The sequence below is a fragment of the Babylonia areolata genome, chromosome 16 (assembly GCF_041734735.1).
Source record: "Babylonia areolata isolate BAREFJ2019XMU chromosome 16, ASM4173473v1, whole genome shotgun sequence".
NCBI lineage: Eukaryota > Metazoa > Mollusca > Gastropoda > Neogastropoda > Buccinidae > Babylonia > Babylonia areolata.
Window position 1 is genome coordinate 29,997,223 of NC_134891.1, and position 12,880 is coordinate 30,010,102.

The 12,880-nt window shown below is 48.1% G+C and overlaps 1 protein-coding gene across 3 annotated transcripts in view; it reads left to right on the top strand.

Moving 5' to 3' along the window:
• The window catches only part of LOC143291309 (N-acetyllactosaminide beta-1,6-N-acetylglucosaminyl-transferase-like), a 50,122-nt gene extending 38,924 nt beyond the window's left edge, over positions 1–11,198 (top strand). For all 3 annotated transcript variants that reach the window (XM_076601162.1, XM_076601160.1, XM_076601163.1), the window contains 3 exons: positions 2,037–2,287; positions 3,196–3,422; positions 8,174–11,198. In XM_076601162.1, the coding sequence (XP_076457277.1) occupies positions 2,037–2,287; positions 3,196–3,422; positions 8,174–8,499 (804 nt within the window). In that variant the 3' untranslated portion in view covers positions 8,500–11,198. The remainder of the gene's footprint in view (positions 1–2,036; positions 2,288–3,195; positions 3,423–8,173) is intronic.
• The last annotated feature ends 1,682 nt before the right edge of the window (positions 11,199–12,880 follow it).

Consider the following 12,880-nt stretch of genomic DNA (forward strand, 5'->3'; position numbering starts at 1 on the left):
CTCTCTGTTTCTGTCTCTCCCCCCTCCCTCCCTCCCTCTTCCTCTCTCTCTCTATGACCTTGAAAAATTGAAATTGTATTGTCGTAATAGAAACACTTCAAGTTAATTAAATATTCCACCCATAGCAGTATTTGAAGTCTATAACTACCTTATCCAACTAAAACAGACAGGAACCCGCGGACTGGATGGCATCGACAGCGGAATTCAGCTCGCCGCTCCGGTTATCACAGACACATAAACGTACATTTTAAATCTGTGTATTGACAAAAACTACTTTCCGAATGCATTTAAGAAAGCGAAAGTTATTCCTACTTACAAATCAGGGGATACCACCGACCTTCAAACTACAGGCCAGTTTCCATTATTTCTATTCTTTCAAAACCACTGGAGAAGCACAAAAACAAGCATATTCCATATCACTTTGATGTCAATGAGCTTTTACATCCAGCTCAATCTGATTTCAGACAAAAGCATTCATGCCACACAGCATTAGTCAACATTGTGTTACCAATGTCAATAACAATAGATATTGTGGTGTTTTATTCGTTGATTTAAAAAAAAAGACGCATTTGATGCGATAGACCACAAACTCTTACATAGAAAACTTGAACTGTGTGGTCTGTCAACCAATAGTCTTAGTTTGCTTGAATCCTATATGGCAGACAACAATGCGTGACAATGAGTACATGAGTCTCCGCACCAACAACACTTGATTATGGCATTCCTCAGGGGTCTATTCTAGGCCCTTTACTATTCTCAATATATATAAACGACCTGCCGCTCCATATGAAATTCGTTTGCGGACTTTTTCCGGATGATACAACAATCCACATTTCTCATACTGACATTGTCCCTCTTGCAAAAGACTTACAAGAAAGTACTGATGACCTCGTTAGATGGACCGAACTAAACCACATGTCTCTTCACCCACAAAAGGCAAAATGCATGTTAATCACAACCAGACAAGAGATGCAAAACACTAGAATTATAAAATTTTCCTTTCATCCAAATTAAATCTGAACCTATTGAACAGGTCAGTCATCATAAAGTTTTGGGGATCATAATTGACAACAGTCTCACTTGGAATCCCCACATAAATTCCCTTTGCAAAAAGACAGCCCAGAAAACCCATCAACTATCCAAAATCAAACATTTCCTTGACCTTCATTCACGGAAACTATTTTTTCAAGCGCATATCCAGTCTACAATAGATTATGCATCAACACTATGGGACTCCGCAAGTGCGAACACCATGAAGCCATTACAGAATCTTCATAAACGGGGCTCAAGCTGGTACTCCTTAAAAAGACTTCCCTTTTAGACTGACTCAGTCAATAAGCTAGCGAATATTCTCCCACTAATCCGTAGATTAGAGTACAATAAAGGAATCATGATGCAAAAGATTATGACAACTAATGCGCCACCAACATTAATATATAAATTTTCTGTAAATTCATCAAGGATGTGTTGTGTGTGTTTCTTTCATTTTGTTGATTTTTTCCTATGCATTTTACTAACATCATGCTTGTGCCTGTATGTCATGTGTGTGTGTGTGTGTGTGTGTGTGTGTGTGTGTGTGTGTGTGTGTGTGTGTGTGTGTTCTTTTTTTTAAGACTTAAAAAAAATCTCTTCTGTTATATATTTCTACTAACACCATGCGATAATTTCATTTAGTATTGTGTAGTGTAGACCCTGTTCAGAGCGGGGAGTGGATGTGTGTGTGTGTGTGTGTGTGTGTGTGTGTGTGTGTGTGTGTGTGTGCGTGCGTGCGTGCGTGTGTGTGTGTGTGTGTGTGTGTGTGTGTGTGTGCGTGCGTGTGTGTGTGTGTGTGTGTGTGTGTGTGTGTGTGTGTGTGTGTGTGTGTGTGTGTGAATAGAATAGAATAGAATACTTTTTATTGTCATAAAACCTTAAAGTCTATAAGACACAATGAAACATAAACATGAGCATATTAAGAAGAGAAACATGTGTGTGTGTGTGTGTGTGTGTGTGTGTGTGTGTGTGTGTGTGTGTGTGTGTGTGTGTGTGTGTTTCAGCTGCGGGATCTGACAAGCTGCCTGCCCAACGTGCTGTGGACAAAGGAGCGGTTGGACGTGGAGTGGGGCCACTTCAACGTCCTGCTGATGGAGGTGCTGTGCATGAGGACCCTGTGGGCCAGCGGCGTCACCTGGCGCTACTTCATCAACCTGACGGGCCAGGAGTTTCCCCTCAAGACCAACAGGGAGCTGGTCCGCATCCTCAGGGCCTACAACGGGGCCAACGACATCCTGGGCGAGACCCCCAAACCGTAGGCTCTTTTTATTTCTTCCTCTCTCTCTCTGTCTCTGTCTGTGTCTCTCTCTGTCTCTCTCTCCCTCCCTCCCTCTCTCTCTCTCTGTTCCCATTGAGCACGTTAAAGATGCTACAACGAAACAGCTCTAGAAGCTCTGAAGTACTCTGTCACTTGACTGAGAATTCTGGATTTCTGCAAGCAATGCATTGTGAGCTGGGTTTTTTGTTTTTGTTTTTTGTTTTTGTTTTGGTGAATAACGAATAATAGGAGTAAAAGTTTAATTCATTGCCTTTGGCTGCTCCCAGGTATAATCATACCCATCCACCCTCAGGAAGGCGGCAGAATGGTTAAGACGCTCAGCTGCCAATGTAGTCCGTGAGGGTGTGGGTTCGAATCCCGCTCTCGCCCTTTCTCCCAAATTTGACAGGACAAATCAAACTGAGCGTCTTGTCATTCGGATGAGACGGTAAACCGAGGTCCCGTGTGCAGCACGCACTTTGCGCACTGGAAAAGAACCCATGACAACAAGAGTGTTGTCCTCTGGCCAAATTCTGTTGAGGATATCCACTCTGATGGGTGCTCACATATAAAAGCATACACTGAAGGCCTGACTGAGCGTGATGCTGCTGGTCAAGCATCTACCTAGCAGATGTGGTGTAGCGTATATGGATTTTTTCCGAACACAGTGACGTCTCCTTGAGAAATTGAAATTGAAACTGAAACAGCATTCACATCACGATTAAACCCGTATGACACAATGGGCATATTCTTCTAAAATATCTTTCATATTCAGTTCACCTTGCATATATGTTATCCACTGCAGCGGGACCATTCCTTTTCAACACACATCATGACTCATTCCAACAGTATTGCAGACACTGTCATTCCAATGGAAATCCGTTTCTCTCTTGTTTTTCTTGCAGTCGCAACATGTGGCGCTGGGCAAAGGCGGGGAACCCCCCTCACAACATCACCGTTGCCAAAGGACCAGTGCACGTGGCGGCGTCACGTGGTTTTGTTGACTTTGCGCTGCATTCTCAGCAGGCACAAGACCTCCTGGAGTGGACGAAGAAAACGGGAATTCCCGACGAGACTTTTTTTGCCACGCTCAACAACATGCATCAGTTTGGAGTTCCAGGCTCCTACACAGGTAGCCACGCATATACACAATACAATACAATACAATACAATACAATACAATACAATACAAAGCACTGGACTGCACGACACCGTCATAGTGTGTGCGTGTGTTGGGCAGTGTGTGTGTGTGTGTGTGTGTGTGTGTGTGTGTGTGTGTGTGTGTTTATATCTGCAATTTTTTTGTATTGTCTTGATGTAGTAGTGGGCATCCGTCGATCATGGGTGAACATCCTGTTCACCCTGGCTGTTTGCTGGTCTGGAGCAGGATCGCTGTTAGCTGTAGAGACCAACGCGGAATGACAGTCTCTGTCGCAAAGGTTGCACCTGAGTGTCGTGTCTTGTCTGCTGTTGTGCTCTTTTCTACGTGCTCGCTTGTCTGCCGCTGCATTCAACAGTTTCTCTTCCCCTGTCTTGAGGTGTTGGTTCAGGGTACTTCTCTTCCTGTCTTGAGGTGTTGGTTCAGGGTACTCCTCTTCCTGTCTTGAGGTGTTGGTTCAGGGTACTTCTCTTCCCCTGTCTTGAGGTGTTGGTTCAGGGTACTTCTCTTCTTGTCTTGAGGTGTTGGTTCAGGGTACTTCTCTTCCCCTGTCTTGAGGTGTTGGTTCAGGGTACTCCTCTTCCTGTCTTGAGGTGTTGGTTCAGGTTACTTCTCTTCCCCTGTCTTGAGGTGTTGGTTCAGGTTACTTCTCTTCCTGTCTTGAGGTGTTGATCCAGGGTACTCCTCTTCCTCTGTCTTGAGGTGTTGGTTCAGGGTACTTCTCTTCCCCTCTCTTGAGGTGTTGGTTCAGGGTACTTCTCTTCTTGTCTTGAGGTGTTGGTTCAGGGTACTTCTCTTCCCCTGTCTTGAGGTGTTGGTTCAGGGTACTCCTCTTCCTGTCTTGAGGTGTTGGTTCAGGTTACTTCTCTTCCCCTGTCTTGAGGTGTTGGTTCAGGTTACTTCTCTTCCTGTCTTGAGGTGTTGATCCAGGGTACTCCTCTTCCCCTGTCTTGAGGTGTTGGTTCAGGGTACTTCTCTTCCCCTCTCTTGAGGTGTTGGTTCAGGGTACTTCTCTTCCTGTCTTGAGGTGTTGGTTCAGGGTACTTCTCTTCCCCTGTCTTGAGGTGTTGATCCAGGGTACTCCTCTTCCTGTCTTGAGGTGTTGGTTCAGGGTACTCCTCTTCCTGTCTTGAGGTGTTGGTTCAGGGTACTTCTCTTCCCCTGTCTTGAGGTGTTGGTTCAGGGTACTCCTCTTCCTGTCTTGAGGTGTTGGTTCAGGTTACTTCTCTTCCCCTGTCTTGAGGTGTTGGTTCAGGTTACTTCTCTTCCTGTCTTGAGGTGTTGATCCAGGGTACTCCTCTTCCCCTGTCTTGAGGTGTTGGTTCAGGGTACTTCTCTTCCCCTCTCTTGAGGTGTTGGTTCAGGGTACTTCTCTTCCTGTCTTGAGGTGTTGGTTCAGGGTACTTCTCTTCCCCTGTCTTGAGGTGTTGATCCAGGGTACTCCTCTTCCTGTCTTGAGGTGTTGGTTCAGGGTACTCCTCTTCCTGTCTTGAGGTGTTGGTTCAGGGTACTTCTCTTCCCCTGTCTTGAGGTGTTGGTTCAGGGTACTTCTCTTCCTGTCTTGAGGTGTTGGTTCAGGGTACTTCTCTTCCCCTGTCTTGAGGTGTTGGTTCAGGGTACTTCTCTTCCCCTGTCTTGAGGTGTTGGTTCAGGTTACTTCTCTTCCCCTGTCTTGAGGTGTTGGTTCAGGGTACTTCTCTTCCCCTGTCTTGAGGTGTTGGTTCAGGGTACTTCTCTTCCTGTCTTGAGGTGTTGGTTCAGGGTACTTCTCTTCCTGTCTTGAGGTGTTGGTTCAGGGTACTTCTCTTCCCCTGTCTTGAGGTGTTGGTTCAGGTTACTTCTCTTCCTGTCTTGAGGTGTTGATCCAGGGTACTCCTCTTCCCCTGTCTTGAGGTGTTGGTTCAGGGTACTTCTCTTCCTGTCTTGAGGTGCTGGTTCAGGTTACTTCTCTTCCCCTGTCTTGAGGTGTTGGTTCAGGGTACTTCTCTTCCCCTGTCTTGAGGTGTTGATCCAGGGTACTCCTCTTCCCCTGTCTTGAGGTGCTGGTTCAGGGTACTTCTCTTCCTGTCTTGAGGTGTTGGTTCAGGGTACTTCTCTTCCTGTCTTGAGGTGTTGGTTCAGGGTACTTCTCTTCCTGTCTTGAGGTGTTGGTTCAGGGTACTTCTCTTCCTGTCTTGAGGTGTTGGTTCAGGGTACTTATCTTCCCCTGTCTTGAGGTGTTGGTTCAGGGTACTTCTCTTCCTGTCTTGAGGTGTTGGTTCAGAGTACTTCTCTTCCTGTCTTGAGGTGTTGGTTCAGGGTACTCCTCTTCCTGTCTTGAGGTGTTGGTTCAGGGTACTTCTCTTCCTGTCTTGAGGTGTTGGTTCAGAGTACTTCTCTTCCTGTCTTGAGGTGTTGGTTCAGGTTACTTCTCTTCCCCTGTCTTGAGGTGTTGGTTCAGGGTACTTCTCTTCCTGTCTTGAGGTGTTGGTTCAGGGTACTTCTCTTCCTGTCTTGAGGTGTTGGTTCAGGGTACTTCTCTTCCTGTCTTGAGGTGTTGGTTCAGGGTACTTCTCTTCCCCTGTCTTGAGGTGTTGGTTCAGGGTACTTCTCTTCCCCTGTCTTCAGGTGTTGATCCAGGGTACTCCTCTTCCTGTCTTGAGGTGTTGGTTCAGGGTACTTCTCTTCCCCTGTCTTGAGGTGTTGGTTCAGGGTACTTCTCTTCCTGTCTTGAGGTGTTGGTTCAGGGTACTTCTCTTCCTGTCTTGAGGTGTTGGTTCAGAGTACTTCTCTTCCTGTCTTGAGGTGTTGGTTCAGGGTACTTCTCTTCCTGTCTTGAGGTGTTGGTTCAGGGTACTTCTCTTCCTGTCTTGAGGTGTTGGTTCAGGGTACTTCTCTTCCTGTCTTGAGGTGTTGGTTCAGGGTACTTCTCTTCCTGTCTTGAGGTGTTGGTTCAGGGTACTTCTCTTCCTGTCTTGAGGTGTTGGTTCAGGGTAATCTCCACCTTGTGCGGTCAGCTGCCATATCCTCCCAATTTGAGGTGCCCATTTAGAGCGCCATTATGTATCTCTTGCAGACGTCCTTATGGCGCAACTGTGGGCGACCTGTGGTTCCTTTTCCATATGTCAGTCTGAGCAAGGTGAACATGACGGGAAGGTCGGCGCGGGACAGGACCTCGGCGTAGGACACTTCTGTCTTGCCAAGGTATGCCCAGGATACGGCGGATACTTCTTAAGTGGAAGGTGTTGAGCCTTCTCTCCTGCCTGGCATACGTGGTCCATGTCTCGCTGCTGCACAGCAGTGTGCTGATGACGCAGGCGTTGTACACTGCCCTCTTTGTCTTCGCCGTCAGCTTCTGGTTTGTCACACTCGGGTTGTGAGGTGAGCAAGTGTTGTAGCTGCCTTCCCGATCCTCTTGTCAATTTCACTGTCCGAGGAGAGGTTAAGGAGATGGTAGAGCCGAGGTAGGTGAAGTGGTGGAAAGTGTCAAGCTTGTAGTCGTCGATGGTGATGGCTGGTGGTTCCTCTGTGCCCTGCCCCAAGAAATTTGTCTTCCTCAGGCTGATGGTCAGTCCGAAATCCTGTCAGGCCTGGGAGAAGCGGTCCATCAGTGCCTGTAGCTCCTACTGGGTATGTGTCGTCACTGCTGCGTCATCAGCAAACAGCATTCCTCTGATGAGGGCTTCACGAGCCTTTGTCTTGGCTCTGAGTTGGCGATATCAAATAGTCTGCCGTCTGATCAGGATTGTAGGTAGATTCTCTCTTTTACTGTGCCGAAGGCGTGTTTCAGAAGCGGGACAAAAAATCCTGAACGGTGAAGGAGCGAGGACACAGCCTTGCTTGACACTACTGTGGATATCAAAAGGCTAAGATGAGCTGCCGTTGAACTGCACTATCCCCTTCATGTTGGAGTGGAAGGATTCAATCATGCTCTGCAGTTTTAGTGGGCAGCCGATCTTTGGAATAATCTTGAATAGTCCGTCTCTACTGACAAGATCGAAAGCCTTTGTGAGGTCAGTGAAGGTGACATACAGGGGCATCTTCTGTTCTCTGCATTTCTCCTGGAGTTGACGAAGGGAGAAGACCGTGTCTGTGTTGACCATTCAGCTGGAAAGCCGCACTGTGACTCGGGGTAGTCTCGTTCTGCCAACTTCTGCAGGCGGATCAAGATGACCTTTGCAAAAGCCTTGCCGACGATGCTGAGAAGGGAGATGTATCTGTAGTTGTTGCAGTCGTTTCTCTCACCCTTGTTCTTGTAGAGGGTGATGATCTTGGCGTTCTTTATGACCTTCTCCCCATCCTCTTCCTGTTCATCCTCGTCCTCCTCCCTTTTGTTGTTGATGTTGTTGTTGTTGATTATCTTCTTCTTCTCTTCTTCTTCTTCTTTCACACACTGCATTATTATCGCCAAGCGTGTGTCATTAGAGTGAAGATATATCATCAAACGAAACAAAAGTATAAGCATTAACTTTTTTCTGTCACCTTTGTTTGATTCTTCATCATATCCCGTACTCGAAAAAATGCTGACATATTTTATATTTTAACATTCCTTGCCTTACCATTATAATGCTAGTCAGTCAGTCAGTCAGTTAGTCTGTCAGTCAGCCAGCCAGTTGGTTCGTTAGTCAGTCAGTCTGTTGGTTAGTCAGTCAATCAGTCAGTTAGCTAGCAAGTCAGTCAGTCAGTCAGTGAGTTACAAAGTCAGCTAATCATGTACCTGTCTGTGTGTGCACGGTACCTGACAGGGAGGCTGACGGACAAACACCGCATCATGCTGAACCGATTCAAGATCTGGACAGTGAGGAACTGGACCTGCAGCGGTCAGTACGTCCGCAACATCTGTCACTTCGGGCCCCGCGAGGTGGCGCTTTTGGCCCAGTCCCGCCACCTTGTGGCCAACAAGTTCTCCTACCACCTGCACCCCCTGGCCCTGGACTGCACGGAGCAGTGGTACTTCCAGCGGGTGGCGCGGGAGGAGAGGACAGGGGGGGTGGATGTGGACACTGCCCCCTACCGCCGTCTGGTCATTGTCCGCCACGCGCTGCGTCCCGCCAACACGTCCTGGGGGTGACTGCCCGGTCCGGGATCTGGGCTGCTGGCTCCTCAGGCTGCTCTGCTGTCTTTGTCGTTCCGGGGTGGACTGGTGTTGTAATATAGGGGTGGATTGGTGTTCTGACATTCCGGGGTGGATGGTTTCATTCCGGGGTGGACTGGTGTTGTCATACAGGGGTGGACTGGTTTTCTGACATTCCGGGGTGGATGGTTTCATTCCGGGGTGGATTGGTGTTGTCATACAGGGGTGGACTGGTTTTCTGACATTCCGGGGTGGATGGTTTCATTCCGGGGTGGATGGGTTCATTCCGGGGTGGATGGTTTCATTCCGAGGTGGTTAGTTTCATTCCGGGGTGGATGGTTTCATTCCGGGGTGGTTAGTTTCATTCCGGGGTGGATGGTTTCATTCCGAGGTGGTTAGTTTCATTCCGGGGTGGATGGTTTCATTCCGGGGTGGTTAGATTCATTCCGGGGTGGATGGTTTCATTCCGGGGTGGTTGATTTCATTCCGGGGTGGATGGTTTCATTCCGGGGTGGTTAGATTCATTCCGGGGTGGATGGTTTCATTCCGGGGTGGATGGTTTCATTCCGGGGTGGATGGTTTCATTCCAGGGTGGATGATTTCATTCCGGGGTGGATGGTTTCATTCCGGGGTGGTTGGTTTCATTCCGGGGTGGTCTGGTGTTCTGATATTTCGGGGTGGATTGGTGTTCTGACATTCTGGGGGTAGACTGGTGTTCAGGGGTAGATTGGTGATCTGACATTCTGGGGGTAGACTGGTGTTCAGGGGTAGATTGGTGATCTGACATTCTGGGGTAGATTGGTGATCTGACATTCCGGGGTGGATTGGTGTTATGACATACCAGGGTGGATTGGTGATCTGACATACCGGGGTGGATTGGTGTTATGACATACCGGGGTGGATTGGTGTTCTGACATACCGGGGTGGACTGGTGATCTGACATACCGGGGTGGATTGGTGTTCTGACATACCGGGGTGGATTGGTGATCTGACATACCGGGGTGGATTGATGTCCTCACATTCTGGGATAGACTGGAATCCTGTCGTTTCGTTGTAGGTGTCCGGTTATTGTGGAATGCGCTCGGAGCTGAAGGCTGCTCGCTGACTGTCCCCACGACCCCGTGCGTGACAAGGCGACAGTGTGACACTTTCACTGTGTGTGTTCTTTTCTGATCCGGTCTGACAGACAGCCTCGCCTTGTTGACTGACGCCCAGTTGGAGGGAAGGGTGGGGCGGGGGTGGGGGGTGAAACAGGTGGCATTGGGGGTGGAGGGTAGGGGTGAGAGGTGTCCTTTCCTTGCGGACAGAATGTCCGGTGATTGCTTGCTCTTCTCTCCTGAACTGCTGTCCTGTAGAAACCAGATCTCAGCCATCCTTGGTGAACTGCTATCCTGTAGAAACCAGATCTTAGCCATCCTTGGTGAACTGCTGTCCTGTAGAAACCAGATCTCAGCCATCCTTGGTGAACTGCTGTCCTGTAGAAACCAGATCTCAGCCATCTGTGGTGAACTGCTATCCTGTAGAAACCAGATCTCAGCCATCCTTGGTGAACTGCTGTCCTGTAGAAACCAGATCTCAGCCATCCTTGGTGAACTGCTGTCCTGTAGAAACCAGATCTCAGCCATCCTTGGTGAACTGCTGTCCTGTAGAAACCAGATCTCAGCCATCCTGCGGCCTTGGATAATGTGCTGATTGCAGGGGACACTTGGCCTTGGATAATGTGCTGAGTGCAGGGGACACTTAGCCATGGATAATGTGCTGAGTGCAGGGGACACAGCCATGAGATGGAGGTTTTGCTGTGTTTCCTTACTACTGTTGAACTGACTGATGCATTGATGGGAGACTTTGTTTGATAATTTCCATATTTATAAGGTCATTTTCCAACATACCCAATACAAGTTGTCAACGAGAGTATAACGTTTTTGTAGAGGCAGCTGAGGTTGTCTCATTTAGATCTGATGAGGTCTTTGCTCCATTTGTGACGGCTGTGTCAAACTTTATCATTATGATTTTCTAAAACAACCGGATGGTAGGCTATACAACTTCTGCTTCTGATCCACTGGTCGCGGTTCTTCTTCTTCTTCTTCTTCGTGGGCTGCAACTCCCACGTTCACTCGTATGTACACGAGTGGGCTTTTACGTGTATGACCGTTTTTACTCCGCCATGTAGGCAGCCATACTCCGTTTTCGGGAGTGTGCATGCTGGGTATGTTCTTGTTTCCATAACCCACCGAACGCTGACATGGATTACAGGATCTTTAACGTGCGTATTTGATCTTCTGCTTGCGTATACACACAAAGGGGGGTCAGGCACTAGCAGGTCTGCACATATGTTGACCTGGGAGATCGGAAAAATCTCCACCCTTTAACCATCAGGCGCCGTTACCGAGATTCGAACCCGGGACCCTCAGATTGAAAGTCCAACGCTTTAACCACTCGGCTATTGCGCCCGTCACTGGTCGGGGTTCGATCCTGGAGTTGTGTCCTTGAGAAAGACACTTTAACCCATTGGTGCCCACCGTCCCATTTTGGGACAGTATACACTTCAATGACTTTGACAAAGACATTTATTCTATTGTGACTCAGCCGGTGCAGCCCCTTTAGGGGAAATTTCCTGCTTCCAGGCATCGTGTTTTTGAGGAATTGGGGCCGCCAAAATCTTGGAACAGCAACAGTATCATGGCAAGAAAAAACAACAACAAACAACAAAACAAACAAAAGAAAACAAAAACAAGGGTGCCATTTCCTTTTCTTTATCCTTTTTTTTTTTTAAACATTTTCATACGACACCATAAAAAAAACCCAAAACAACTACAGCTTATTACACTATCTCAGAGTGTTTTTGTGGGATTGCTGATATCTTGTTTGTATTCATCTCTGTACGTTAGATCTGCCCTCCCAAAATGGGACGCTGAGCACAAGAGGGTAGGGTTTTTTGCTGATACCAGATACATTACTTCTTACCAGACGCCGAAGCGTCGTGGTTAGCGTCGCGGACTGACGGCTGGGAGGAAGCGGGTTCGAATCCCAGCGGAGGTGGGTTTTTGGGCCCGCAGTCGGCTCCTAGCCAGAGTTGAGTGTGCTATGGGTTTAAATGGGAAGACTGGGACCACACAGTCGAGTATCATCCACTTCACGGATGCTTCTTTGGGTGTGATGCTCTAATTTCCTGACCAGATCTGTAGGTGTCTCTATCTTTCGGGCCTGGTTCACGCCGGATTATCGTGGACACCTTTGTCACGCAGGTCCAAACCTAAATGGACCTGCACAGCAGCATCGCCGTTATTATTATCATCATCGTCCTCCTCCTCTTTCTTCATATATATATATATATATATATATATATATATATATGTGTGTGTGTGTGTGTGTGTGTGTGTGTGTGTGTGTGTGTGTGAAGCCCCAAATTATGTGGCCTTTCACGCACTGATGTCATGGTGAACTCATGTTCGATGCCTTTCCACTTCCCGCTTGGGGTGAGTCTTGTCAAGGTCTTCAGTGTCGGCGGATTCCTGCGGGACTGCCGTTGGGGGGACGTGGTGGCGGTCACGACGTTGGGGGAGACACTCACTCAGTCTGGCTCCGCGACTGAGCCATTATTGTCGTGAGTAGGAGGCTTAGTAGGCGGTGTCCTTACTACATTAAATCAGAACAGGCACTACTGAACACCACTGAAGTGACTCAGCAGCAGTTTAGGGTCTCATCCAGTGTGTTTGGCTTCCTGGCGACCTAACATCGATGGCACCCTGTGGACTGTCGGTACTGGGACTGCGACAAACCCGGGTGTGGCTGTGTCTGGGGGACTCGGAATGAGCGGCGTGGGAGTAAGTCCACTGGAATGGTGCAGATGATAGGTCAGTAAAGAAACAACACGATCTTTCATTTCTTTTAGATTATTCACTAACATTGAAGTTGTGTCACTGTTAGAAGATGATGACACCTCTGTGGAAATCGAACTCCAATTTAAGCACCTCCTTTGAGTGTGGGTACTGATGAGCACTCTTCATGTTTCGCCACTACAGCCAAACCATAGGTAGTGTGAAGCACACGGATCAGAATGTGGAGCAATACAGGACTGCCACACGATCCAGGGAGTGGTGGTGGCCCATCTTTATGTATTGTCTGGACCTCCTCCTCCAGCCAGGAAGGTACATCTACAGAGCCACGCGTGCAGCCAAGGACAATCCTTTAGATCTTTTCGCCATCTGTCGAGGATTTTTCAGGGTTTATCTTGTTCAAGCTTCTAAAACAGCACCTGGTAGTATCGTCCAAGGGGATGTGTCTCTTGACAAGCGTGCCCAGTCAGAGGGATATGACCGTGTTGATCATCTGGTACAAAGCTGACCCACACAATTGAGAGGTGCATCATGTGGCATGG